This window comes from Mytilus edulis, chromosome 9 (genome assembly GCF_963676685.1).
Source record: "Mytilus edulis chromosome 9, xbMytEdul2.2, whole genome shotgun sequence".
NCBI lineage: Eukaryota > Metazoa > Mollusca > Bivalvia > Mytilida > Mytilidae > Mytilus > Mytilus edulis.
Window position 1 is genome coordinate 17,263,107 of NC_092352.1, and position 27,860 is coordinate 17,290,966.

Consider the following 27,860-nt stretch of genomic DNA (forward strand, 5'->3'; position numbering starts at 1 on the left):
TTCTATGTCTATTTTGAATGTACATGTATTGCCAGAACTATTTCTATATATCTTCGTTCTATGAATAAGAGTTAAATCTGGTTTACAGCTGGTTTTCAGAAATAGAATGGACCTTCAACCTTGTAAGTTGATATATTGATATTGTTGGTCAACAGCTTTGTAAAGTTTTAAATCCTTGGATGAACTGTGCAACATGTTGTAGTTGTAGGTAGTCCAGCATTTGTAAAACAACATTCAATAGATATTTCTATCATTTGCTTAACTTAAAACATGCACAAATTATTTACCATTAGATGTTAAGCAAACAACAATCAATCATTACTTAACGATAGATCTTAAGGTAAATCACATGGTCAAAGAATCCAAATGGTACATGTCTACCCAGTCATTAATGTCAAGGACAAGTATCTCTAAATAATTTTAGTTCAAGGACATTTTTGGTAGTTGAATGGTTTGTTAGTTACGGATGAGAAACGCCTATAGCTATAGAAATGTTTTTATTTCTCCTGTTTGTAGTGATACCAAACTTCTGATTTATTGCTGAAATTGGAAGTAAAACTTCCTTCATGATGTTTTTCTACCACAACAAATCTGTTCAGTGTTATGAATTATTTGTAAAACAAAACACTGTCAACTGCTTTTGAATAGATCAATACTCTCGTAAAATGTAGTAATAGAATAAATGAAATCTTAGAAAAGCTATGTTTTATATCCATCAGTAATAGAAGTCCACATTAAATACTGGTTGTAGATTTGCTCTTTAGATCTCGTTGACAGAACGCTTTGATCATTGCATAATATGTGAGATTTACATGACCTGTATCTCACAAGAAATCGCACCCTTAGGAAATTGCATATTAACGTGCCACCAATATTGATTAAAGGCAGTAGAGTAATTCTAGGATGGCACAAGGTTGGAAGGTTTGATGTAAGTGTACTACGATTAACTTCCAGAAACGTTATACAGTTTTATAGCAAAGATGAAATTAAATTATTCATAGAATGATATTGACAATGAAATGCACAAATTCAAGTGATATGTTTACATATAATCAATGAGGCAGTACGATTAACATTCTTTGTATGTCTGTAATGAAGTTATAGGTAGATCATTTGTTTAGCATTAGATTTGCATCCAATATAAAGGAATTGCTACTAATAAAAATTTCTGTGGTTCTTGATTTGCTTGGGATTTTTAGTAAGAAAAAAGAAATACTGCACTTCGTCAAATAAATGGACAATGTTGCCTGGTAAACTTAAAATTTCTTAAAGGCCTGTCTCCCTTTATAATGGGGGTCACATTAATAAAAAGTTGACATTTTGGATTCTGTAAATTCAGAAATTATTGCGTACATTTATTGTTGCGATTTCGTAATTTAAGACTAAAATATGATTTCAATTTTTATGCCCCACCTACGATAGTAGAGGGGCATTATGTTTTCTGGTCTGTGCGTCCGTCCGTCCTTCTGTCCGTTCGTTCGTCCGTCTGTCCGTTCGTTCGTCCGTCCGTCTGTCCTGCTTCAGGTTAAAGTTTTTGGTCAAGGTAGTTTTTGATGAAGTTTAAGTCCAATCGACTTCAAACTTAGTACACATGTCCCCTATGATATGATCTTTCTAATTTTAATGCCAAATTAGAGTTTTTACCCCAATTTCACGGTCCACTGAACATGGAAAATGATAGTGCGAGTGGGGCATTCGTGTACTGAGGACACATTCTTGTTGCGATATAAAGAAAAGTCCTGTTTTATTCGGATAAAAAAGTTGAAAATGCTAGATTTAATTATTGCGATTATAACCCTGTTGCAGTTTTGGCAATAATAAAAACATGGCATTAATTTGTGAATTTACAGTACCTCTCTATAACTCGTGTATCTACTCGCAACTTTAAATCAAAGTTACTGTTACGATATTTGTTAGAGCAATTTTAATCTTTCCTGAAATAGCATCCTAATGCAGGTTTGAATGATTTGGATGTTTCATTTGAATATTGCCTTTTAGATCAGATGTTCTATCTTATGTATAATGAAAAAATGTCAATTTTCATGCTTCAGATGCATATTTCCTTCTGAGTGGGATATTTAGAAGCAATTAGGGGAAACACATTCTCATCTATCTTTAAATTTGAAGCGGTAGTTTTTCCTAACTTTGCTACGATTGTGATAGAATTTTGAGAAAGTTTGAAGCTGCCAATATCAATAACATATACTAAAATTTCACAATAAGAACAATGTTTACATAAACCCTAGAATTGCTAATTATGATTCATAACTCATATTGTGTTATGTGTCTGGCTATTTCATTAATTATGCAGTGGGTTTGTTTTCCAAACTATGCTGATGGCTTTGAGAAACAGCTGTGAAATAACCCAGATATATAGATATTAATGATAAGTTATGCATGTACATAATGTGTTGTTGAATATTTAATATTTTTTTTATAAATGAATGCATTTGATGCCATTAATGGTCAAATGTCAAAATTTTCAAAACCGTTAATTCTATTTCAACATAGAAACATCTCAAACAATCATGAAACGATTCCAAAAATTTACATTTTTTACAAACCTATCTAACAAGACTGATTACTTCTGTGGGACTTTGCTGTTGAAAATGGAACTTTAAGTCATTTCAATTGCCAATCTATTTACTATTATTTATTCTTGATTAATAATAGTGTTTAACATCTTTTCAGTTCCATTTTCTCACAGGATCTATCAGAAGATGTGAACCAAGTTTAATTCCACCCAATCTCTTTCCTCTGTGTGACATTTACCTGTAATTGATCTGAGCTGCTGCCCAGTTAATATAAAAAAAGAAGATATGGTATGATTGCTAATGAGACAACTTTCCACAATAGACCAAAATGACACAGAAATTAACAACTATAGGTCACCGTACAGCCTTCAACAATGAGCAAATCCCATACCGCATAGTCAGCTATAAAAGGCCCCTAAATGACAATGTAAAACAATTCAAACAGTAAACTTATGATCTTATTTATGTACAAAAAATTAACAAAAAAAAAACCAAATATGTAACACATAAACAAACGACAACCACTGATTTACAGGCTCCTGACTTGGGACAAGCACATACACACATATTGTGGCGGGGTTAAACATGTTATTGGGATCGCAACCCTCCCCTAACCTGGGACAGTGGTATAACAGTACAACATAAGACATCCAAATCAAGTCATCATAGTGCGAATGACAAACATCAAAATTTTGTCTGTTTGTCAATAAAATAATTTACGGTAAAGTGTGAAACATCAACAATCTTCTAAATGTAAAATTGAAGTTAAAGAGAGATGGTATGATGTATACTTTATTTACCATTCTGGAGTCAGTTTCACAAATAACTTACGACTAAGATTGATCGTAAGTCATAAACAAATCAGTATACTTACTATCAATCTTAGTCATAAGTTTTATTGCGACACCTACTCCTGTATTTTTGTTAAAAAATAGTCTTGAAATTCTGAAAATGGTAGTTGCGAACTGTTTAAATGCAAAGATAAGTATACATTGACCACAACAGCAGATCGTTGTTGGGAACGTTTTTTTTTTCAAGAAGGTTTTAATTAGTATTCACAACATTTAATTAGATATTCAAACACAGCATAATAAACAAGTCCTTTTAAAGTGTGATAGATTGATTTTTGAGCCTGCAAACTTGCATTGACATGTCATATGAACAAATGTAAATAAGTACTGATATATTTGAATACCAGTAGAAGAAATATTAGTCATCATTAATGAGGCCCTGATTTAGAGAAAAGTTGGTTCATGCCAGTCAAAGCCATGGGATGACATCTGTGTATTTGTTTAATGCTTTATTGTGTTTTTATTTGGGGTTTCTATCTCCTTGATGTGTTCATCCATCTTTAAAGTCCACAATTCAGTCAAACTTTGATAATCAGGATTACAGGAAGAATTCTCATTCTGTTTGAAATTTGCCATTATAACTCCATATAAACACACGATAATTATGTAGCCATCTAATTAATCTTTTGATCTGGCCATTTTCCTAATCATTATCTTTCACTTTGTTGATAAAAATGATGAAAATCAATAAATGAAATTCTGCCAGACTGAATAAATGACACTAATTGTGACAAATGTTTTTGTATTAATTATCATTGTAAAATATCTGGGAGTCGTGATTCACAACTGCTCCAAGATATATTGGGCTTCATTTATACTGGTTTAAACCAATAAGCATATTGCCAGATATCTGTTATTTCAATATATAAATGATTTTTTTTTCTCCAGACAAAATTTGAATGTAAGAGGAACATGTGTTTATTTAAGATGACACTGACAAAACTGCTTTAATATGTTATGCATCACAAAAAGAAGTGAAAAATATTTTTTATCATGTACTGATAGTTTATCTGACAAGAAGGGGTCATACTGGGGTAGCTTTATCCCCCTGAGAGGGAGATACATTCATAACATTCTACAGACAACAACTTAGCAAACAATAGCATTGTAGTGCCTCTATTCCAATGAGACCACATCACTTGAAGTTTTGGACACTTTAAACATGTGACTGTATGGAATATGTTTTGTTCATTGACATTTTTCATACCCTTAATTGAACTTGATCTAATGAGTAATGGTAATGTCTAGTAGTCTGTTTGGCTATTAGCATACAATTTTCCCCTTAAACAATTCAGACCTTACAAAAGTTTGGATGATATGTATGTTTGGGAGAGTCTGTCTTTTTGTTGTGATAGCTTAACAAAGATCAGATCTAAAGAGCTACAATAGACAGAAAATTTGGGTTTTTGGTCATTATAGATTTTCTTTCATAATGATCAATATTAATAACTCATATTTGATGGAAAATGTTTCTAAGGAAAGATAAGAAGATTGAATTAATCCAAAAATACAAGGTTAAAGCAGCTATAAACAGGGGAAATTAAATTTCCTGATGTTTAGAATAATACCTTCAACCTTTACTTGCACATTTTCTGTAGTGAGAAAAACATTATTGATTGTTAGGTTACTAGTTATATTGTAGTATTGAATATTACAAATACCAACATTTTCTCTGCAATGAATGTCTTCCTCTCTAACAGGAATAAGAAAGGATAATGTTACTTCTATCAGGAAGGAAACTTCAGGAAGTGACATGTACATTTATTGTTTAACCTGAAATAATGCAATAAAAACATATTTGCTTATGCAGCATGGTGAAATTCACATTAACGAATCTATTGAAAATGAGGTTCACTAAAATTTCACTTTATTTACACTTGTTTAGAGATATTCTAAAATAAGAAATTGCATAGATATTTCTTACTTGTACCAAACCCATGAACATTTAAGAATCTTTCAAGACCCATAGTATAAATTGCTTGGATACAGGAGCGTATAAGAAAAGAAAAGTAAGATTTATGATGTTAACTGAAGCAAACTTTCCATAGATGCATTACAATAATCCATTAGCAGACATATTCTATGACAATCAGTAGGGTTTCATCACATGAATTACCATCAGTAATCAAAATATACAAATCTCATAGTCTAATCTTTTACTATCATTACATATGAAGGGTTTGTCAGTTTAATTAGTCTATAAGTCCTAGGCTTACATAATTTGTTATGCACAGAAAAAGACGTAATTTAATTTGTTATGCACAGAAAAAGACGGACATATTTTGATGTTATGGCGTCATTAAAAGAACATCAAGCAATCATTACAGTAGGCTTTAATGAATCATTAACAAGTGTTTAGGTAATGCTAGATTCCATTAACACAATTAATACTTTGAATTTGATAATTTTTAGTTATAAATGAAACTTTGATGATTAAAAATGGAGCAATTAAAATTGAGAATGGAAATGGGGAATGTGCCAAAGAGACAACAACCCGACCATAGAAAAAAACAACAGCAGAAGGTCACCAACAGGTCTTCAATGTAGCGAGAAATTCCTGCACCCGGAGGCGTCCTTCAACTGGCCCCTAAACAAATACATATTAGTTCAGTGATAATGAACGCCATACTAATTTCCAAATTGTACACAAGAAACTAAAATTAAAATAATACAAGACTAACAAAGGCCAGAGGCTCCTGACTTGGGACAGGTGCAAAAATGCGGCGGGGTTAAACATGTTTGTGAGATCTCAACCCTCCCCCTATACCTCTAGCCAATGTAGAAAAGTAAACGCATAACAATGCGCACATTAAAATTCAGTTCAAGAGAAGTCCAAGTCTGATGTCAGAAGATGTAACCAAAGAAAATAAACAAAATGACAATAATACATAAATAACAACAGACTACTAGCAGTTAACTGACATGCCAGCTCCAGACTTCAATTAAACTGACTGAAAGATTATGATTTCATCATATGAAGATCAGGCACAATCCTTCCCGTTAGGGGTTTAGTATCATACCATCATAACATATATGAGAAGAACATAACCTGTGTCATGCCAACAACTGGTTTTTGAATAAATGTGTTTAGTTCCGATGCAAAGACCCTATAAGTGAATCAATATTAACGCCAAAATATGCAATCTTTAATCACCTGACAACAGTATCGTAACTATATCCCTTCTTAATAAGTCTATTCAAAGGTTTTGTTAGTTTTTGAGGTGAATACTGACACCTTTGTGCTTTATAAAGAATATTTCCATAAAAAATTGGATGTGAAATACCTGAACGTATAAGAAGTCTGCATGTTGAGCTATATTTACGAATGATGTCCTTATACCGATGATAAAATTTAGTAAATGTTTTGACTAGTTTGTGATATCGAAAACCCTGGTGTAATAATTTTTCAGTAATACATAAATTTCTCTCGTTAAAATCTAAAACATTGTTCACATGTATCTGTAAATATACTCCTCAAACTAGTATATAATGCTGCTCTAGAAGTAAATATACTCCTCAAACTAGTATATACTGTTGCTCTAGAAGTAAATATACTCCTCAAACTAGTATATACTGCTGCTCTAGAAGTAGAGGATATATTACTATCAATATACTCCTCAAAAACTAGTATATACTGCTGCTCTAGAAGTAGAGGGTATATTACTGTCAATATACTCCTCAAACTAGTATATACTGCTGCTCTAGAAGTAGAGGGTATATTACTATCAATATACTCCTCAAACTTGTATATACTGCTGCTCTAGAAGTAGAGGATATATTACCATCAATATACTCCTCAAACTAGTATATACTGCTGCTCTAGAAGTAGAGGATATATTACTCCTGAAACTAGTATATACTGCTGCTCTAGAAGTAGAGGATATATTACTATCATTTTATCTGTAAATATACTCCTCAAACTAGTATATACTGCTGCTCTAGAAGTAGAGGATATATTACTATCATTTTATCTGTAAATATACTCCTCAAACTAGTATATACTGCTGCTCTAGAAGTAGAGGATATATTACTCCTGAAACTAGTATATACTGCTGCTCTAGAAGTAGAGGATATATTACTATCATTTTATCTGTCCAAGCACATATTTTGGTCACTCTTTCCTCAGTAGCTTGACAATGATGCGTTGTGAGTTGGAGCAAATAAGGATCTGTCAAGACACTATCTTCCTGTTGGGCAATACTTGAAATTTTTCATTATGTTGAATACACTTTATGGTCAAGTTTATTTTGGAACATTTGTCAGGACATAGATTAATTGTTGCATTGAATAACTTTACAATTATTATTAGCGCTGGTAATTGTATTGTAGGGTATATGTATCCTGAAGCATTGCGGGAAATAGATCAATAGGCTCGTACACATTAGAAATTTGATGAAATAATCAAATACCCTAGTGATTAGGTTATAACTTTATCATTCTTTGGTCAATGTCTATTAATTTACAATGTTAGACAATTACTTAACCATACCCACAGAATAATATCCTGGTGAATTGAATGTTTGTAAATCACTTTTTTTAATATCACAAACTTCATTTTTCAGGAAAAGATAAAGTGAAATGAAACACTGCTTTATTCACAGGGGGCATTTGAATGATAATTGAATTGTCTGTCTATCCATTAGTATAATTCCTCATCTTTGTCAAGGTGCGAGCTTACTATTTTGTGATGGATTTTATGAATTAAGAATTTCGTTTAGTGTGACAATAATTTATGAGGACAAATGTCTTTGCTCTTATAGATATGCTAAGCAATTGTGATGTCCATAAGGGAGTTGACATTTATAAGGATCTTTTTCTTTCCCCATACTGTAAATTCAGAAACTATTGCATGCTTTTATTATTGCAATTTTTGCAGAATTGACAAAAATGAGAGAATATCTATTGTGCTTTGGGGTAAAGCTGCATACTGATATATCTGTCAGATATCAGAATGCAAGTCTTATTCTTACAATTCTATTCCAATATTCAGTGACTGATCCAAAACTGTTTTATAAGAGCGCCCACTGACTGACCTAAGGGGGTATGTTCCAGTCATGCTTCAGTGATTCCCTGTAAAAGCATCCAAATTTTTTTCCACAAAATGGGGGAGGGGGGTCCTTAGGGCCCACCTGGATCTGCCTATGGTATTGTATTATTGGTAATCATTAAAACCTTTCAATGGTTTCTGAATTAACAGTATTATAAATAGAGGCCATTTCTCATTGAATTCGTCTACTGGTCAGGTCTTCTTTCTGTCTAACACATACTAGTTATACTTTTCTCATGTACTACTGAATAATATGAATCCATATTTTGTTAGCAGACTAACAATGGTGAGTAGTTAGTTGTGACACCAAACAAAGTGAGAAGAAACTTTTGACATTTAGTCAGTAGGTCCAAGGTCACAGTAGCTAAAAGACTGAAAGTTTAGAATAACTTTGTTTTAGGACAATTTCTATTGAGTCATAAATCAGATCTTTGTCTATCTTTTTTATATAATATGCCATAGGGTTTTTGATTTTGTGTCAAAAAATCTACATGCACTGAATTTATCACTAATCAACAGTCTAAATTTTTTTTGTCAGCTGCGTAACACGTTGTAAGGTACATGGAAATACTGGGCGTCTGTGTGTCAGAGTGTCCCTGTGTCCATCCAGTCATGTTAGCGTTCTCACATGTACTATTCTTGCCAGATTTTTATAAAACTTATATTATAGGTAAATATCAGAATTGTCTCGGATATGTTACATAATGGTGGGCAATCAACTTTTTATACGACCGTTAAAAAAATTTTGGGATCAAATGATGGTTTGATGTCTTGTCGTCGTCCGAAAAACACATTGGTTTCTGGATAATAATTTTAGCTTAAGTGGATAGATCTTTATGAAATTTTTTCAGAAGGTCCAATACCACAAAAGGAAGGTTGGTATTGATTTTGGGGATGATGGTCCCAACTGTTTGGGAATAAGAGCCCTAAAAGGGGCCCAAAATAAGCATTTTTCTAGTTTCATGATAATAACTTGTGTGTAAGTGTATGGATCTCTCTGAAATTATACCACAATGTTCCATATAACAAAGGAAAGGCTGGGATTGAGTTTTGGGGTTATTGCACCAAATATTTCCATTTCCTCTGAAACTGTACCACAATGTTTAATACCACAAGTAGAAGGTTGGGATTCAATTTGACGGTTATGGGGCTAACAGTTTAGGAATTAAGGGCCAAAAACAAGCATTTATCTAGTTTCCAGACAATAACTTGTGTGTAAGTGTATGGATCTCACTGAAATTATACCACAATGTTCCATATAACAAAGGAAAGGCAGGGATTAAGTTTTGGGGTTATACTCCAAGGGTGGTTTCAATAAGTTTGGGAAGGGGGGGTGTATTTTTAGTTTACAATTTTATTAAGGGATTCATAATTTTTTTTCCAAATTTTTCAAATTTCCAATTTTTGAAAAGTTTCAAGAAGAAATCTTCAATTGCATAGTATTGCCAAATAGATTTGTAAAATCTTTGACCAGATTTATTTTGTGTCAAAAACCTATGTTATGTCAAAAATTTGATCAAAACAATCCAAAATTCAGACGGTATCAATCTTGAATATTGTGTCCAAATTTGTCCCAACTGTTCAGGGTTCAACCTCTGTGGTTGTATCAGGCTGCGATCAGTGAAGCATTTTATTTTAAAGAGTTATGCCCCTTGGAAATATAAAATTTATGCACGGCTGGGGACATTGGAACTCTGTTCTTTACAATTATTTGTGATTTGTGTTGTTGTAAATATAGAGATTTATCAATGGAATAACCAATCTTATGTTGACAAAAATGAATCACTACATTGAGATGTCATGAATGGCTATTAACTTCACATGAGCTGCAGATTGCTACAGATCGCAGCAGATATAAGATAGCTTAGAATGCATTGTGACGATTACTTTATAGATATATTACTACAGATTAGTAACAGTAGAATAGCATTCTTTTTTATGCTAAACACAATTAAGCAGTGTTTATACTTTCATTTCTTGTCAGATTTCTATGTCAGATGGTGAGTTGTGAAGTCACGATACAATTATCACATTTCTTAGAATATAACAATGTGTTAAGTTTTGAAAAAAGTTCAATTATAAAACACACGGCTTTGAGTGTGGTAAACTTAATGGTATTTGAATAGTGAGAACAATTGATTGTCATTTTCCATATAATAATTCTAAATAGTCTATATATATGTTAGTGTTAATTTTAAAGTTAATGTGATAATTAAGTCACATCCTCAATTGTGGACATTGACATCAAAATTTGAATAACTGCGACCTTAACGACATAAAGGATTGTCACAAGTTATTACCTCTTCCTATGATTCCTAGGTGTGAATGTAAGTCAGAACTTAAGATGTGAAAGGCTACAATCATAACTGTTTCTTTAGTAATTTAGATAATTATTAGCAAAAGTGTTACAAAGTCAATATCAGCTTATGATATGATGAATGTCGCTGACTGCAATCAAAATTTTGGTTTCCAGACAAACTATTTTGAGCCGTCTTTACTAATGTTGGCTTGGTGTTGCCCCATGGGTAAAGAAAGACTTCTATTGATTATGGGGACACATGATAAAAGTTCAAGGTCATATCAGCTATTTATAGATTGAAATTTAGGAAGATGTTTGGTTGCCTTATGTTATTCTTTGAACGATTTGTCTGAATTCTACCAAACACTGTTTGATATTGTCCCATAGAATGAGGATGACCCTGTTTAATTTTTGGTAAAAAGGTCAAGGTCACAGCAGCTATTTAAAGACTAAAATTTGGCTTAATCGCGGTATCTGAAGGTTAAAAAATTTATCTCCAACTAATACTGAACTTGCTATGTTACTCTAATTGGGATAGAGACAATACCAACTAATTTTGCCAACTTTTAACAAATTTGATTTGGTTGTCACCATGAGATAAAATCTTTTTAATTTGTTATCACTAGGATAATGGTCAAGGTTTCAGTAGCAATAAATAAACTGAAATTTGCAACATTTTGGTTTTGGGGTGTTATGGTTTGAATCCTGTTTCAACATTACCAAACTAAACTAGAGAACATCACTGGGAAAGTAAAAAACCCTCATAGTTTGGATGTTATCTTATGAATCATTTGTTCAACCTTCACCAAACTGAACTAGAGAACATCACTGGGAAAGCAAAAGACCCTAATAGTTTGGATGTTATCTTATGAATCATTTGTTCAACCTTCACCAAACTGAACTAGAGAACATCACTGGGAAAGCAAAAGACCCTAATAGTTTGGATGTTATCTTATGAATCATTTGTTCAACCTTCTCCAAACTGAACTAGAGAACATCACTGGGAAAGTAAAAGACCCTAATAGTTTGGATGTTATCTTATGAATCATTTGTTCAACCTTCACCGAACTAAGGTTACCTCACTAGGAAAGTAGAAGTCACTAATATTTTTTTAGAATTAGTAGGTGGAAAAAAAAGTCCCAGAATGGTATTTATACAGAATATAGAGAAAGTATGTTTCAGTAACTCTTTAGAGTCATATATAAGATATTCAGAAAATGTTATGGGCTATGCAATTAGTTCATGCTTCACTATGACTTGTTGCACTGTCTTTTTCATGACAAATATAAATATTTTGGTAGAAATAGAAAATGAAACATATCTGTAGTCATTTGTAACACAGATATTCCATAACAGTCAAAGCTATTCATGGTGATGTTGATAAAAGTTTCTGAAGTGAAGATTGTGTGCTGTACTGTATGCTTGTAATACAGTTAGTTCAAGTGAAGATACTGTGTAGGAAGACCTGACCAGGTGTCACTGAAGAATTATATATTGACTAGCACTAAATCAGCTTATGTTAATCTTCTGAAGCTTCGATAAATAAAGTCATTTTACCTCATTTCTGAAAAAGGATTACTTGTAGGTTTTAATTAGAATACTGGTAGAATGCAACCGACAAAATACTGATAAGGAATTTATCATCATTGGTTTTGTGGGGAAATTGATTTCCATATAAAAATGACTGTGTAGTTGAAAATTAATTAAAATTGACATTTGAATATCCTTATACATGTAACAGTAAAAATGAAGATACAAAATTTATTATAACAGGAGATATAAGTTTCATGGAAAATGAAAGGGCAAAGCAGTTCATGTTGCCTGGGTTCTGCCTTCATTTTTGGTCATATCACCTGAAACTGAAAAACAAAATGTAAATTCTCATCCAAATCCTTTAAAAAAACAGAAACAGACAAAAGGAGACATGGTATTTTATCAGTAATTCTTTGACTTCTTATTCCTTTACTACCTTGTACAGGCCACAATGAGTAAACCTATACCCTATTGTAAGAAAGAAAAAGGCCTCTGCATGTCAAAATATGAAACGTGTTTTGTCTATGCTAAAAATAATTTCAATGAACTAAAAGCAAATACTGCAGACAGAAACCAATGAGGACAACTAAATGACTGACTCCTCCTATCTTTTGACAGGCAAACGCAGAATATGGTGGGGGTTGTAACCATAATTTTAAGTGCTCAACCCTTCCTAACCTTGGACAGTGATGTAACAGCATTAGATCAGAAAAATCTGTAACTATCAGTTGAAAAAGGCTAATTGACAGAGTGGGGGCTATATTGCATTCACCTTGTCTGTTCATGTGTCCAGCAAAGATATCTGTCATACTTTTCCTTAGGATCTATTGAACAGAATGACCTTGCATGTAGCTGGCAGTTTACCAGGAATGAGTTGTGACGTTTTAGCACTTTTCTGATCTGTCAGACACCTACTTCCTGTTTGTCGATACTTCAAATTTTTGATATATTGATTTGAATGTTTCAGGCCAGTAGATTAGTTGACAAAGTTTTACGTTCCATTCCCGTCAAATTCTTATGATGATTTACTCCTTTAAATACTCTTAATGATATGAATTATCAGAAAAATCATGAAAAGACATCATTTTTCTAGAAGGTTTTAGGGTTTGGAGAGGAAGTGAGGGTTCTGAAATTGTTAAGAAATAATTGTCTGCTACCATCCTCTAGTGATGACTGATGTCAACCTGACAACTTGTAATTTGAAATTTATAATTTGCATATTTAAAGTTGTGATAACTAATTTCTTTTACTCTTAAACATGGAGGTATACCTAGAACTGTGGAAGTATGATATATATGGATATTTTTGTGCTAAAACTACCAACATAAAATTTTATACCGCTAATTATTCATCGACAAATAATATCGAAGTAGTCCAGCATTTGCCAGATGTGTATGACTACAATCTTAATTGACTGGGATTGTTAGGGCAGTGGTTCTCTCTGGTCACTCCCACTCCGCCACTTATAAAAACTTACTGCTACATAAATAGTTCAAAAGTTCTGAAAGGGGCATTAAACACCAATCGATCAATCATAATCAATACTATATAAGTTGTTTCTTTCAGAATAAATCTTTTAAAAGGATGGTATTTGTATGCATAAACCAAGTTTATATCAATTAATCTAATTAGAGACCTTTTTTTTTTTGCTATAATACTTATTTTGAATTTGTTATAATTTCAGCCAGAAAACTTATTATTAGCCAGTAAAGCCAAAGGAGCTGCTGTTAAATTAGCTGATTTTGGTTTAGCCATAGAAGTTCAGGGAGATCAACAAGCATGGTTTGGTAATAATACATTATACTATATAGACTCATTTTAACCTTACCGGTTTGGTTCTGATTTTTTTTCTCAAAGATTCATCAATGAATAAAATTGGCTAGATCAATTTCCCAAAATATCGTAAGATAAAAATACTCGTAAGTTATGATAATTCTATTTTAGTTGTTTAAATTTTTTTTAAAAACAAGCTACAGATACTAGGCACAGTATGAATTCACTTACTTAAGGATTCCAAATATAGAAAGAGTGATCAAATTGAAGAAGAAAAAACAAAAATAGACATAAGTGACAATGTAAAGATTTTTCCTGTATTTGAGATTCTGCTACTGATAATATAAAAATAGATGTAAACCATGTGCTGTAGAATTTCACTCTCATTATTGTGGTATACCTGGACAATTAATCTGCATTTAGTTGAAATAATATGATAGTTATTGGGTTATTGAATATTTAACCAGATTTTGTAATAAGATCATTAACATTTGAAATAAAATAGGATTTTTAATGATAGAGGTTGTGCATGACTTGCAGTCATAAACCATTTTACAACCTGAATATTACAACTTTATGTAGTTTATGTTGGAATATTACAAACTCTAGGAATAATGAAGTTAATACAAGCACCTGTCAGTAATGGTTCATGAATATTTTTCAATTAGTCCATGAAATATTAGATTTGTCTTTGTATTGTCAGAGATTGGCTTACAGTTGTCCTTCTTTGTCAATAAAAGTTTATTTTATTTCTCAGAAAGGATGATTGTTAGACGAGATCAATACAATAAGTGGTAGTTTATCAGTCCAATTCATCAGCTGGTTTATCATTCCATTTCATTGTCTGTCTGCTAAATTACTTAACAATGCATCTCATTCAACAGAAATGTATAGTCTGAAATAGTCAGCTTTTTGTAATTGATCTCTGATAGCATTCTGTAGTGAAAAAACATATACTGTTTGATTTGTTTTCCTCATTTTATACCCAGCTCAAAAGGAGGTGTATTATTCTGTTTTACCCTTTCTGTCACATTTTTTCTCATGATCATCAAACTTCGGGTGAACCTGTTATACAGTGCAATGCATTTTCATATATGTTGCTCCTGAACTTCCTGTTAACTGAACACTTAAGGATATTATTAGTGATCAATACCTCGCAATTTTCTGTGGATGTTGAATAGAATTATTGCAGATTCTTCCATGGCATTTTTGATATTGGGATTGGTATCAGCGCTAGAACTTAAGCTTGGGGGTTAATGCCTAGGACAATGTGAAAATTGACTTGGAATGATCTATTTATCACATATATTTACACATTGATTTTATAATCTATAATAATTTTTTCTATATAATTGACTTTTCTGGTAGGACTATTAAGTAGTTTAAATGGTCAGTCAATGTTTGATTGGCAAAATCAGTTTTGTCAAGCCTGCGACTTTTGTTGCAGAAAGCTAGACATAGGTATAGACTATAATGAACGGCGGTGGCGTTAGCTAACTTCTTAAAAGCTTTATAATTTAGAAGGTGGAAGACCTGCATGCTTCATACTTTGTATATAGATGCCTCATGTTAGGAAGTTTCCGTCAGTCACATGACCAATGTCCTTGACCTCATTTTCATGGTTCAGTGACTACTTGAAAAAAAAGTTCAGATTTTTTGTCATGTTAAATTCTCTCTTCTTATAAGTAATAGAATAACTATATTTGGTATGTGTGTACCCTGCAAGATTATCATGCCCGTCAGACAGTTTTCACTTGACTTCGACCTCATTTCATGGATCAGTGAACAAGGTTAAGTTTTGGTGGTCAAGTCCATATCTCATATACTATAAGCAATAGGTCTAGTATATTTGGTGTATGTAAGGACTGTAAGGTGTACATGTCCAAGTGGTAGGTGTCATCTGACCGTGACCTCATTTTCATGGTTCAGAGGTTATAGTTAAGTTTTTGTGTTTTGGTCTGTTTTTCTTATACTGTATTCAATAGGTCTACTATATTTTGTGTATGGAATGATTGTAAGGTATACATGTCTAGCTGGCAGGTGTCATCTGGCCTTGACCTCGTTTTCATGGTTCATTGGTCAAAGTTAAGTTTTTGAGTTTTGGTCTTTTTTTCTAATACTATATGCAATAGGTCAACTTTATTTGGTGTATGGAAGAATTGTACATGTCTGCCTGGCATGGTTCATCTGACCTTGTCCTCATTTTCATGGTTCATTGGTCAATGTTTGGTTTGCTTGGTTAATGTTAAGAATGTGACAGTTGTAATCCAATAAAAGCTTTATATTTAGGACTATCAACATAATATCAATAATTAGTAAAGAAGGCGAGACATTTCAGTGTGTGCACTCTTGTTGTCTTATTTAATTATCATACATTTTTTTTTTTAACCACTCTATAAAAAATAGACAAAAGGAGATTTAATATTAAGTAATAGCACCAACATCTCTGTTCTGTTTGTTTAGTTTGCCTTACATTACACTGCAATTAAAATTCAGGACATCATAATACAAGTTAGGACATGTACTTCAAATTCTGTGACTTCTGTTTTGAGATACATGTATGAACATTGAATGCCAAATTTTAGTCATTTTATGGTATTTTAAGAAGCAGTTTAACTGCAATTCAAAACCTTAGGTTAAAAAAAAGACATTAGCACTGTGATTTTGAAGGTCAGTAACTATTTATGTATTACAGGTCTCAAAATAGAAATGTTATGTATTATTGTTCAGTCATTACAAACATGCCTATCATTGCTAAATATCAGATCAAAAGGAGAAATAAAACAGGGTCCTGATTTCAATAATTAAGGTCAACTCAGAAAGCATAGTGACTAGAGTTATGATCAATGTACTTTTATTTTTTTTATGTGTATATATGTTTGATATGTTTTTGTGTGCACAACACAGAAAAACTGGAAAAATATCACAAGGTTAGCATTTAACCAAAAGTTTTGAAAGGCAAACACTTTAATCGTTTGAAGAAAGCATAAAAAGAGTCCTGAACAAAATTCTCTTAGGTTAATACTACAGCACAAAGGAGTAGGTTCAGTAAGACCCCTTTTTGGCCCCAAAATATAGCAATTTTACAAAATTGTTTAAATGTAAACTTTTCGTTATGTTTTGGAAAGTATAATGCCTCTACTACATAATTATGGACTGTTTTTGGCATTACCATACACATATATCGGGTACTTGCATCAGTAAAACATGCTAAATTACTGAAATCTTTAAAATTTCAGCATTTTAGTCAAATTTTAGACGGTTTCCGTCATAAATGAAAATGGCCGCATTCGTGTTCATTCTTTATATTGAAATGTAAGTTGTGTTTAATGATAATACATAACATATATAAAGGTCGAGGATGAACACGGATGCGGCCACTTTCATATTTGACAAAAACCATCTGAAAAGTGACAGTTTGTGTGGCATATTTGATAGATTTTTCATATCTAAGTTAGAATCGGAGCGTTTTTAATGAGTGAATCAGTTTAAATCTTTCACAAAAAATAATTGAATCAATTGAAATAGACATTTAAGTGTTTAAAAAGTGTCCAAAATCTTTCGTCAGATGAACTTGAAATTTGAGGCCAAACCGGCCCTTACCGAACCTACTCCTTTTAGCACAGTTAAATTATTATGTGAACTAGAAATTACAGACCAAATGAAATGTGTATCATTAAATAGGATACCTTCACATGTATTTATATATCAATATGTTTATTTTATGTTATTTTAGGATTTGCTGGAACGCCTGGTTATTTATCACCAGAAGTTTTAAGAAAAGATCCATATGGCAAACCTGTAGATATTTGGGCTTGTGGTAAGTGTAGCATCACTTCTCGGGAACTGTCCAGGGGCAATTCAGATAGGGGCGTGGCAGACGTGCAAACTTTGCAAAGCATGGGTTGTCTTCAGCTTAATATAGAAGATTTATGGTTATGACCAACTCTGCAAAAATTTAGTTTGCACCCCCCTAACCTAAAATCCTGGATCTGCCCCTGCTGTTTAATTGTAAACAAATATATTATTGTGTCATTTACCCAATAAAACAAAGTTTATATTTATATTTAAAAAAAAAAAAACCGCACACAAATAGAATTGACTGTTGAAAGAATGAACATACATGTAAAAGGGGAGATAATCTAATTTGTGTGAAAGGTACATTCATAAATTGTTCATTTCAAAAATTACCTTGATTTTTAAAATCAACACAAAATAATCAAAAGAAAAGCCTTGATGAACTTATACCTGCAATATAATTATTTGTAGAGGATATGGGTTTATCAATCTTACTCTTTCTCCTGATGACGCCGCATTAGCAGTGAAGCATGTCGACTTAATATAAACCTGTGCCTTGTGGTCTTTGTTTAGTATATAATCTTAATCTTTGTACAATATAAAGCCATGAAATTTTGTGTTTTGAATTATAGTTATTGTCAATATTGGTATATGTGGATGCATTTGATTGTGAAGGAGTATTTTTAACTCAAATTTTTTGATGATTTTCTGTGATATTTATACTTTAATATCAAATTTAAAAACAAATTCTATCTCTAACAGTATAAAAAAAGATCTTTGACATTCGAGTGAATGGATTTACACAGCAAGTATCAAAACATTAACCCCATGGAACCTTGTGAAATGAATTGCCTGGTTCTCAGACCCTGACTTCCAAATTATTGATGAGGGAGGGTATACAATTTGATTTTGTATTGATATATTGACAGCAACCAGTATTTTGTTAGGTTATGTTTATAGAAAAAAACATAGAAAAACTCACAGACTGACCATTACATCTCAAAACAATACACAGAAAACATAACATTGAGCTACAAACCTGACATATTTAACTTCTACTTGGTATTTTCATTATCCTGAATATTTTAATTATGCAATATATGTATGTAATATTTGCCACTGGACATCAGTAGATCATAAATCAACCACAAAGGGCTACCAAAAACTAAAAGATAATTCATTCCAAAAAGACGATGCTTATATGTTTTATTATTTCAGGTGTGATATTGTATATATTGTTAGTTGGTTATCCACCATTTTGGGATGAAGACCAACACAGATTATATGCTCAGATCAAAGCAGGTGCATACGATGTAAGTAATAGTTGTGGTTCATAAGTGTTTCTCGTTCCTGTTTTTATAGGACCCCAAAAAAATTTTGGGATCGTATAATGGTATGATGTCGTCGTCAGCATCGTCTGTGTCGTCGTCGTCCGAAGACACATTGGTTTCCGGATAGTAAGTTTAGTTTAAGTGAATAGATCTTCATGAAATTTTTATGCCCCACCTACGATAGTAGAGGGGCATTATGTTTTCTGGTCTGTGCGTCCGTCCGTCCGTTCGTTCGTCCGTTCGTTCGTTCGTCCGTCCGTCTGTCCCGCTTCAGGTTAAAGTTTTTGGTCAAGGTAGTTTTTGATGAAGTTTAAGTCCAATCGACTTCAAACTTAGTACACATGTCCCCTATGATATGATCTTTCTAATTTTAATGCCAAATTAGAGTTTTTACCCCAATTTCACGGTCCACTGAACATGGAAAATGATAGTGCGAGTGGGGCATTCGTGTACTGAGGACACATTCTTGTTTCAGAAGGTTCAATACCACAAAAGGAAGGTTGGGATTGATTTTGGGGATGATGGTCCTAACCGATTAGGAATTAGGGGCCTAAAAGGGGCCCAAAATAAGCATTTCTCAGTTTCAGGATAATAACTTGTTGTTACAAGTATTTCAATTGCTCTGAAATCATACATCAATGTTTAAAATCACAAGTAGAAGGTTTGGATTCAATTTAGGGGTTATGGGGCCAAGGTTTAGGAATTAAGAGCCAAAAAGGGGTCAAAACAAGCATTTTGCTAGTTTCAAGACAATAACTTAGGTGTAATTGTATGGATCTCTCTGATATTGTACCACAATGTACCATATAACAAAGGGGAGGCTGGGATTAAGTTTTGGGTTAATTGCCCAAAACATGTAGAAATAAGGGGCCAAAAAGAAGCATGTTTCTAGTTTCCAAACAATCATGACAATAACTTGTGTTTCAGTGTATGGATCTCTCTGAAATTGTACTCCAAGGTTCAATACTGCAATGGAAAGCATGGGATTGAGTTTAAGGTTTATTGCTCCAAGGGGGTTTCAAAAAGTTGGGCGTGATTTTTTGTTTACCATTTTTTGAAGGGCTTCCTTTTTTTTCAACATTTTTCGAATTTTGAAAAGTTTCAAGAAGAAATCTTCAGTTGCACAGTATTGTGCAATAGATTTGTTAGATCTTTGACCACATTAATTTTGTGACAAAAACCTATATTATGTCAAAAATTTGATCACAATCCAAATTCAGACAGAATCAAGCTTGAATATTGTGACCAAATTTGCCCCAACTGTTCAGGGTTCAACCACTGGGGTCGTATAAAGCTGCGCCCTGCAGAGCACCTGGTTTATATAGAGTAGGCTGTTGGGGTTCCTGTTTGAATGGTTGTACACTAGTAATTTTTAGGACCCTTTATAGCTTGCTGTTAGGTGTGAGCCAAGGTGTTGAAGACAATACTACGACCTATAATGGTTTGAGTTTGATAATTGTGACTTGGATGGAGAGTTGTCTCATTGGCACACATACCACATCTTCTTATATCTATCTACAGATTATTATATGGATGTGAGTTTTCGTTAGAAAACATTTTAGCTTAATGCTTAAGCTATTAAATAATGCAAACTCAGCATATATTATTAAGTCAATTATGTTTCCTTGAACTCTTTGTAAATCCCTTTTATACCTGAAACCAGTTTTACCAATAGTCTGACAAAGGTCTGGGATAAATTGTCCGTTTTCTGTTTCCCAAAGGAAGGTGGCATTTTGATAGGAAATCCTAGATGAAAGAGTTCATTTTGTAGTTCTAATATAAACCAATTTGCAACTCATATTGATGAAATGTCAAAATACTTTTGTAAGATCATTCTCAGTGTTGTATTAGTAAACTTTTACTTGTTTACTTGCCTGCAATGAGAGCTGATTATTTCTTCAAAGTACTTTGTGCTTATTAGATATAGCAATTCTAAACTGATGAACAATTTATTGTTTATTTTTAAGTTAATCTGCCTAAGAATAAGGTAGTGTTGAAAACATGATAAACAAAAAACTTGCTCAAATTTACATTAATTTAAGTTTAGATGTTAAATAACATTGTTTTTTTCCTGTACTCTTATTTCAAGATATAATTTGGTTCAAATGCACTGAAAATTACCAGTTAAGGGGAGTTAACCCTGTTATTTGCTATCTATCTAATCAAACATTATCTGGAGATTTCTCAAACTACCTAACAAGCAGTAATAAAAGACCTGCCATTTATAAATTAGGATGAGGGTAACAGTTAGTGGGGCAGGTTTTTTTCTGAGTTATGAAATTCTTCTAAATTGCCGATTCTTAAAAAGACTGCACTTATACATTTGTTGATATGTGAGACATCACAAGCTAGATTACCATGGCTCATTCAAAGGTCATTAAAAAAAGTATATGCCTTTCCCCCAGTTCAAAGATGAAGCAGAGATGCCTTTTTCATAGCACAATGATTTATCCAACACTTAAGGAAGTGACATTAATACATATAAATGACACTTTAGTTGAAATGACTTAAAAACTTTAAAACAAAATTAAATATAAAATTTTGTTTTCCTTAAGATGGTTTAGGCAACTTTATTAATTATGCTGACAGGGCTTTAAAAAAACAAACAATTTTAGGAATGTTTGGATGGATTTAGTTCATTTTAGATTAAAATGCTCTGTTTTTCTGATTTCAGTACCCATCACCAGAATGGGATACAGTAACACCTGAAGCAAAGAATCTTATAAATAGTATGTTAACAGTCAATCCAGCAAAACGTATTACAGCACTAGAAGCTCTCAGACATCCTTGGATCTGCGTAAGTTGCATTCAAATTTGTTTGGTTTTCCTTTAGATATAACATACTGTAAATTCAGAAATTATTGTCATTTTATTATCATTATTGCAAAAAATGTAACAGCGTTATAATCGCAATACTTTAAACACTCGTTTTGAAATTTTTTGAAATGAGTTAAATAGGTTTTTTCTTAATACTGCAAAAATTAAATTTGCAGTTTAGTCTAAAATGAAAAAAAAAGCAATAATAAATGTACGCAATAATTTCTGAATTAACAGTATAGTATTATTATAAACTTTAAGTCCTTGTACCATAGAATATATAAATTCAATATTGTTACTTGTTAATTTGAATTTTGGTTGCTCTCAACTTGCAGCAAAAAGTATGTTACTTAAGATGCCATTTGACAATTCAACGTTTCTCTGATGTTCTTTGTACATTTTCTTAAGATTCAGAATTTTTTAATTGCTGCACTTGACAGTGAAAATCAACACGATAATTGTGAGAGTTATATAGTAAAAATATTTTCAAACATTATTTAAGTTAAAGGAATAAATTTATATGATTTAAAAAAAAATTATGTATAAAACATTGCTCGTTCAATTAATATGTCGTTAACTTGTTACATTGTAAGTTAATGTCCTAGTTTATTTTAACCATTATATTGAAACTACCTGAATTCGTAGGTCCATCAATCTATTAATTATATAAGATTTATTCTGAAACCCTCCTTAAAAAGTACATTGCAGGTGGGGCAATATATACCTGTAAGAATTGTTAAATATCTAAAAGATAAAATATTTATCAGTTATTCATATTCCTAATCTATAAGTGTTTGATAAACATTTTTTGAGATAACATACTTGTTAAATTGAATAAGGTAGGATCTTTTGGTAATTAAAGTTTTTAAGCTAATGCCTGAAAATCTTATCACGGCACTTTTAGTTGAATTTAAAGTTGCCTATCTTTGTTCATGGGATAAATTCAGTACAACTTCACTGTTAACTAAAGACAAAAAAATAATTCACAATGATGAGGACAAAGTTCATTCAGATAGGGTTTATATTGTAGTATTATAATAGATTGGTAATTGAATTTGAACAATGGTTTTTATACGACCGCAAAAATTTAAAATTCTACCTTTTAAAACTTTAGTATCAGTTCATTAAAGTCACAGCTAAAAAAAAAATTTTATATAACCTTAATTCTTAAAAGTCACAACCAAGGAAAACCCCAATTCATATTGGTCACAACAAAGGGGGGAAAAATTAGTAATGGTCACATTTTTGGAAAGTATTTCTCTGATTTTAAATTTTTCTAAAAAAGACCCACCTGTTAAACTAATCACATGCACAATTAATTTCCAATAAAGACCTCCAAAGGTCAAAATCTACTCCACTATTTCACCTAAATGGCTGTATTTTTATCTCTGCATAGTGCATGTGATATGATCTGTTTTCATTAAAAATGTTAAGCCATTAGTCAACATTGTTTTGTTGACTTTTCAAACAATCAGGTATTAGTATGCTTAGGATTAATGAAAAGGGTCCCTCTAAACCTTCTCAAAGGGATGTTATTACAAAGGTCTTGTCCTTAATACTTTCTATGTAACTTGTATGAGGAAATCATTGTGCTTATATACTTCAATATAATGGTTGAAACTAGGGCAGACTGACCATGAATACGAATCTACTGGTTAACCATTTATGGGTATATCAGATAGCCATGTGTAGATAATACAATACGTCAGTTGTTATAAAGCTGGCAATCAGATGTGTTATGTACATCGATATACTTCATTCATAGGAGGAATGATTTATTGCTTTGATTTAATATTAAAAAAATAATTTAAAAGCAATTTGAATAAGTTTCAAATGGAATTTTATAGCTGCTTATATATATATGTGTTACTGTCAAGTCCAAACACCATGAAATACCATACTATTAGAATAAGAATTCTGAGATGTCCCTTTTATCATAATTTACTCACTCATTCAGTTTTGATTAAAGGGACTTTTTTCTAATGATTATTAATTGTATTGTATTTCATATAGTTTCGACTTGACTAAATATTTACAAACTTTGATTATCAATGAAGGTTGATTAAAAAATCTTATTTAAATCAGACAAACATTTGAACTTACAAAATACTTTTTGTAGCAGTTAATATTACAATCATACCTATGTTGCAAAACATTTTGGCTTATTTCATGATAAATGAATTATACCTGTCAATAGTTCTAATCAGCTGTAATATTCTTTTGTTCATAAAATCATCAAATTTTAGATACCTTTTAACAATGTTTAAATGTTCAATGCATTAAATCAGTCTTTTGTGATTAAATGTATTGTAAAAAAGTTGGTGTAGATGAACCTATGATTTGACATATGGATTATTGTGGTGAAAGTTGAATTCTGCATCAGATTAATTAAGGATATAAGCTGGATAAGTAATAACTTACTTTCTTTATTGAGGCAAAGTCAAATTATATTTTATTAGATTTTTAAGTTAAACTACTATTTTTCAAAAGTAACAAAAAGATAATTTCAGAGAGATGAATGAATTTGACTCATTTATCAATTGTTCACTTTATGTTGTGATAATCTTTGGAAGGGGGATGAAATTTAAACAGTCAAAAGTAATGATTTAAGTCGAATGAAAATCAGGTGCAGGTTTCAGTATGATGATATATTCATTATGAAAAGTTATCTTTAATAGTATATACTGTAATCATGGAGATTTTTGCTTAGGGGATATTTTCGTTCTTTTCATGATCATATAAAATGCATGAAAATATCCCAGCACAAATAGTTTGTACAAATCAACCATAATGATGTGATAAATACAGTTATTGTACACTTGTTTGTGTAAAAATGTTAATTTTGATATAACAAAAATCTCCATGTTTACATATGATATTGTAGAATTTGTAAGACAAATATAACCATTATTATCGCTATTTTGTGCATTTTTCCTTTGATCTTTTTTTGTGATAATTTTTCATATCATGCTTCTCGCTTGAGATGGAAAATTATCGCTAGAAACTAAGCAGGCACGTGGCGTTGCTAACGAAATTGACAGAAATTGACATGAAATTGACAATGTCGTAATAGGTAAAATAGCGATAAACAGATTATCATTGGTCATCTCAACTCGATTGCCTTTCTCGAGAAAATCAATCTCGTTGAGATGATCAACGATAATCTATAAATATCATAATGATTTATATCTGTCTATATTTGAATGTATACATTCACTTATATCTATTTAAAAGTAATGATCTACTAAAACTTATAGCATTATATAGTATCTTAACATATATCATTAACAAAAACTTGTAGCATTTTATAGTATCTAAAAATAACACTTGTAGCATTATATACTGTAAATTCAGAAATTATCTCCATGTTTTTATTATTGCGAAAAATGCAACAGAGTTATAATCGCATTAATTTACACTAGCATTTTGAAATTTTTTCTTTGAATTTAATAGGATTTTTCTCAATATCGCAAAGATAAAAGTCACATTTTAGTCTTAAATGACAAAATCGCAAAATTAAATGAACGCAATAATTTCTGAATTTACAGTAGTATATTTATTATCATGCTTAGTATTAGTTAGTATTTAAGAAGTAAGAATCTACTAAAACTTGTAGCAATAGAAAGTATTAGTAGTGCACATCTTTGCCAATGATCTGTGTATTTTTGTCTTTTCAGCAGAGAGAAAGAGTGGCGTCGGTGGTACACAGACAAGAAACTGTAGACTGCCTCAAGAAATTCAATGCCAGAAGGAAACTTAAGGTATTTATTATAATTTAAGGTCTAAACTAAACCAAATCAACATAAACTAGAAATTACCTTTAATTGTGCCAAGACAAACAGTGACTATTCTTCAATAATTTAACCTGTGTAAACTGAAAACCTGTATAATTCTAACAAAAATTGAAAGAGTTTGGGTTGAAAGGTTATACTGTATTGTAAACACCTTCTACCACAAATAAATAAAGATGCATCTCTGCATTTGCTGATGAACTATGTTTTGTATATTAAATACAATGTAACACTTGTTACCATGCTAACATTTTTTTGCATTCTCAAGAAAAGATTTGATCTTATCAAGATAATAGATACATGTACATGGTTTATTTGCCAATTTTTTTAGTAGTTCTATTTATGTTTCTCTTGAATAAAATCTTGTCTGTTGTCTAGAAAGTGGTTTAATTTAGTATATGTTGACTTAGTTTGGACCATTGATGATAGAGAATTATCATTTGTTTTCATTAAACCTTGTTTTCTGTATTGATAGTACAGGTGAATGCCTTAATAGATCATCATTAGATAAGTAATATCTGGTCAACAATCTATCCTCAATTAAGTAGCAGGTGCTTGATAAATGTTTTATATAGATATATGTTTATATATCAGGTATAAAACTAGTATGGATTGATACATTGAGAGATTTTAATACAAATATATGTGTCATTATTGTTAATCTTAAGTCAAAGCTTACAACATGATTTTCCTGGGAAATATGAATGAAGGGTACATTTGTTCAATATTTTGGATTCATTTAATTTGGTGGATCTCACTCATAATTTATAATGTCAAGTATAGTTGATTTATCATTTCTTTTTATTAAAAAAACCAACAACATATTTTTACAGTTCAATGTATGATTTTGAAATAATGAACCACTTTGCTCTATGTAATACATGACAATTGTTACCATTGCAAAGAGAATTGTCATGAATAAATACACCTCATTCTTTATGTTTCATTCGATTAATTTGCATGGTGGTGACTTGAGAGCAAATGTACTAATGAATGAAAAAAAAAGAGGTTTTTTTGTTTGTTCATGTTATATTTCCTTTAGAAAGGTGTTGCAGTAAAAATTTATGATTTATGGTTTGTTTGTTTCTGGTTAATCTAAAAAGGAGTAATTGATTCACTGTATCTCTAAGCTATTGTACATATTCTTACCGTAAGATCTTATTGTTATGATTTATATTCTAGGGAGCTATCCTGACCACAATGCTGGCCACAAGGAATTTTTCCAGTAAGTAAATAATTGTGGATTAATGATGTTGTCCCTGTATTTGACATTGTCTCAGCCATGTGTATTTCTAGCACTTCTCTGTATAAGCCACACACCTTTTACTATAACCATGTGTGTCAGTCTTCCATTTGAAAATGAGATTTATATTTGTAATGGAAAATTTATTGATATTATTTTTGAAGTTGTGATTTATTGTTGGTTTCCTGAGATTTTATTATAGAGTTGAGATTTATTGTTGGTTTCCTGATATATTATTATGGAGTTGAGATTTATTGTTGGTTTACTGAGATTTTATTTTGGAGTTGAGATTTGTTGTTGGTTTACTGATATATTATTATGGAGTTGAGATTTATTGTTGGTTTACTGATATATTATTATGGAGTTGAGATTTATTGTTGGTTTACTGATATATTATTATGGAGTTGAGATTTATTGTTGGTTTACTGAGATCTTATTTTGGAGTTGAGATTTATTGTTGGTTTACTGATATATTGTTATGGAGTTGAGATTTATTGTTGGTTTACTGAGATTTTTTTTAGTTGAAATTTATAAATTGTTGACCTGCAATTTTTTTATGAAGTGGTGAGTTGGTTTACTGATATATTATTATGGAGTTGAGATTTGTTGTTTGTTTACTGAGATTTTATTATGGAGTTGAGATTTGTTGTTTTGTTTACTGAGATTTTATTATGCAGTTGAGATTTATTTTTGGTTAACCAAGATGTTATTATTGAATTGCAATTTGTAGTTGTATGATTGAGATTTGATCATGGATTTGAGATTCATTGCAGCTTTTCTGAGACAATATTATGGAGTTGAGATTTATTGTTGGTTTACTGAGATTTTTATTATGATGTTGTA

The 27,860-nt window shown here is 31.5% G+C and overlaps 1 protein-coding gene across 4 annotated transcripts in view; it reads left to right on the plus strand.

Moving 5' to 3' along the window:
* Positions 1-27,860, plus strand: part of LOC139489592 (calcium/calmodulin-dependent protein kinase type II delta chain-like) — an 89,842-nt gene that overhangs the window by 26,484 nt on the left and 35,498 nt on the right. For 3 of the 4 annotated variants that reach the window (XM_071276173.1, XM_071276172.1, XM_071276175.1), the window contains exons 7-12: positions 13,949-14,051; positions 17,774-17,857; positions 19,054-19,148; positions 21,841-21,963; positions 25,661-25,744; positions 26,957-26,999. In XM_071276173.1, coding sequence (XP_071132274.1) covers positions 13,949-14,051; positions 17,774-17,857; positions 19,054-19,148; positions 21,841-21,963; positions 25,661-25,744; positions 26,957-26,999 — 532 coding nt within the window. The remainder of the gene's footprint in view (positions 1-13,948; positions 14,052-17,773; positions 17,858-19,053; positions 19,149-21,840; positions 21,964-25,660; positions 25,745-26,956; positions 27,000-27,860) is intronic. The other variant, XM_071276174.1, reaches the window with a different exon arrangement.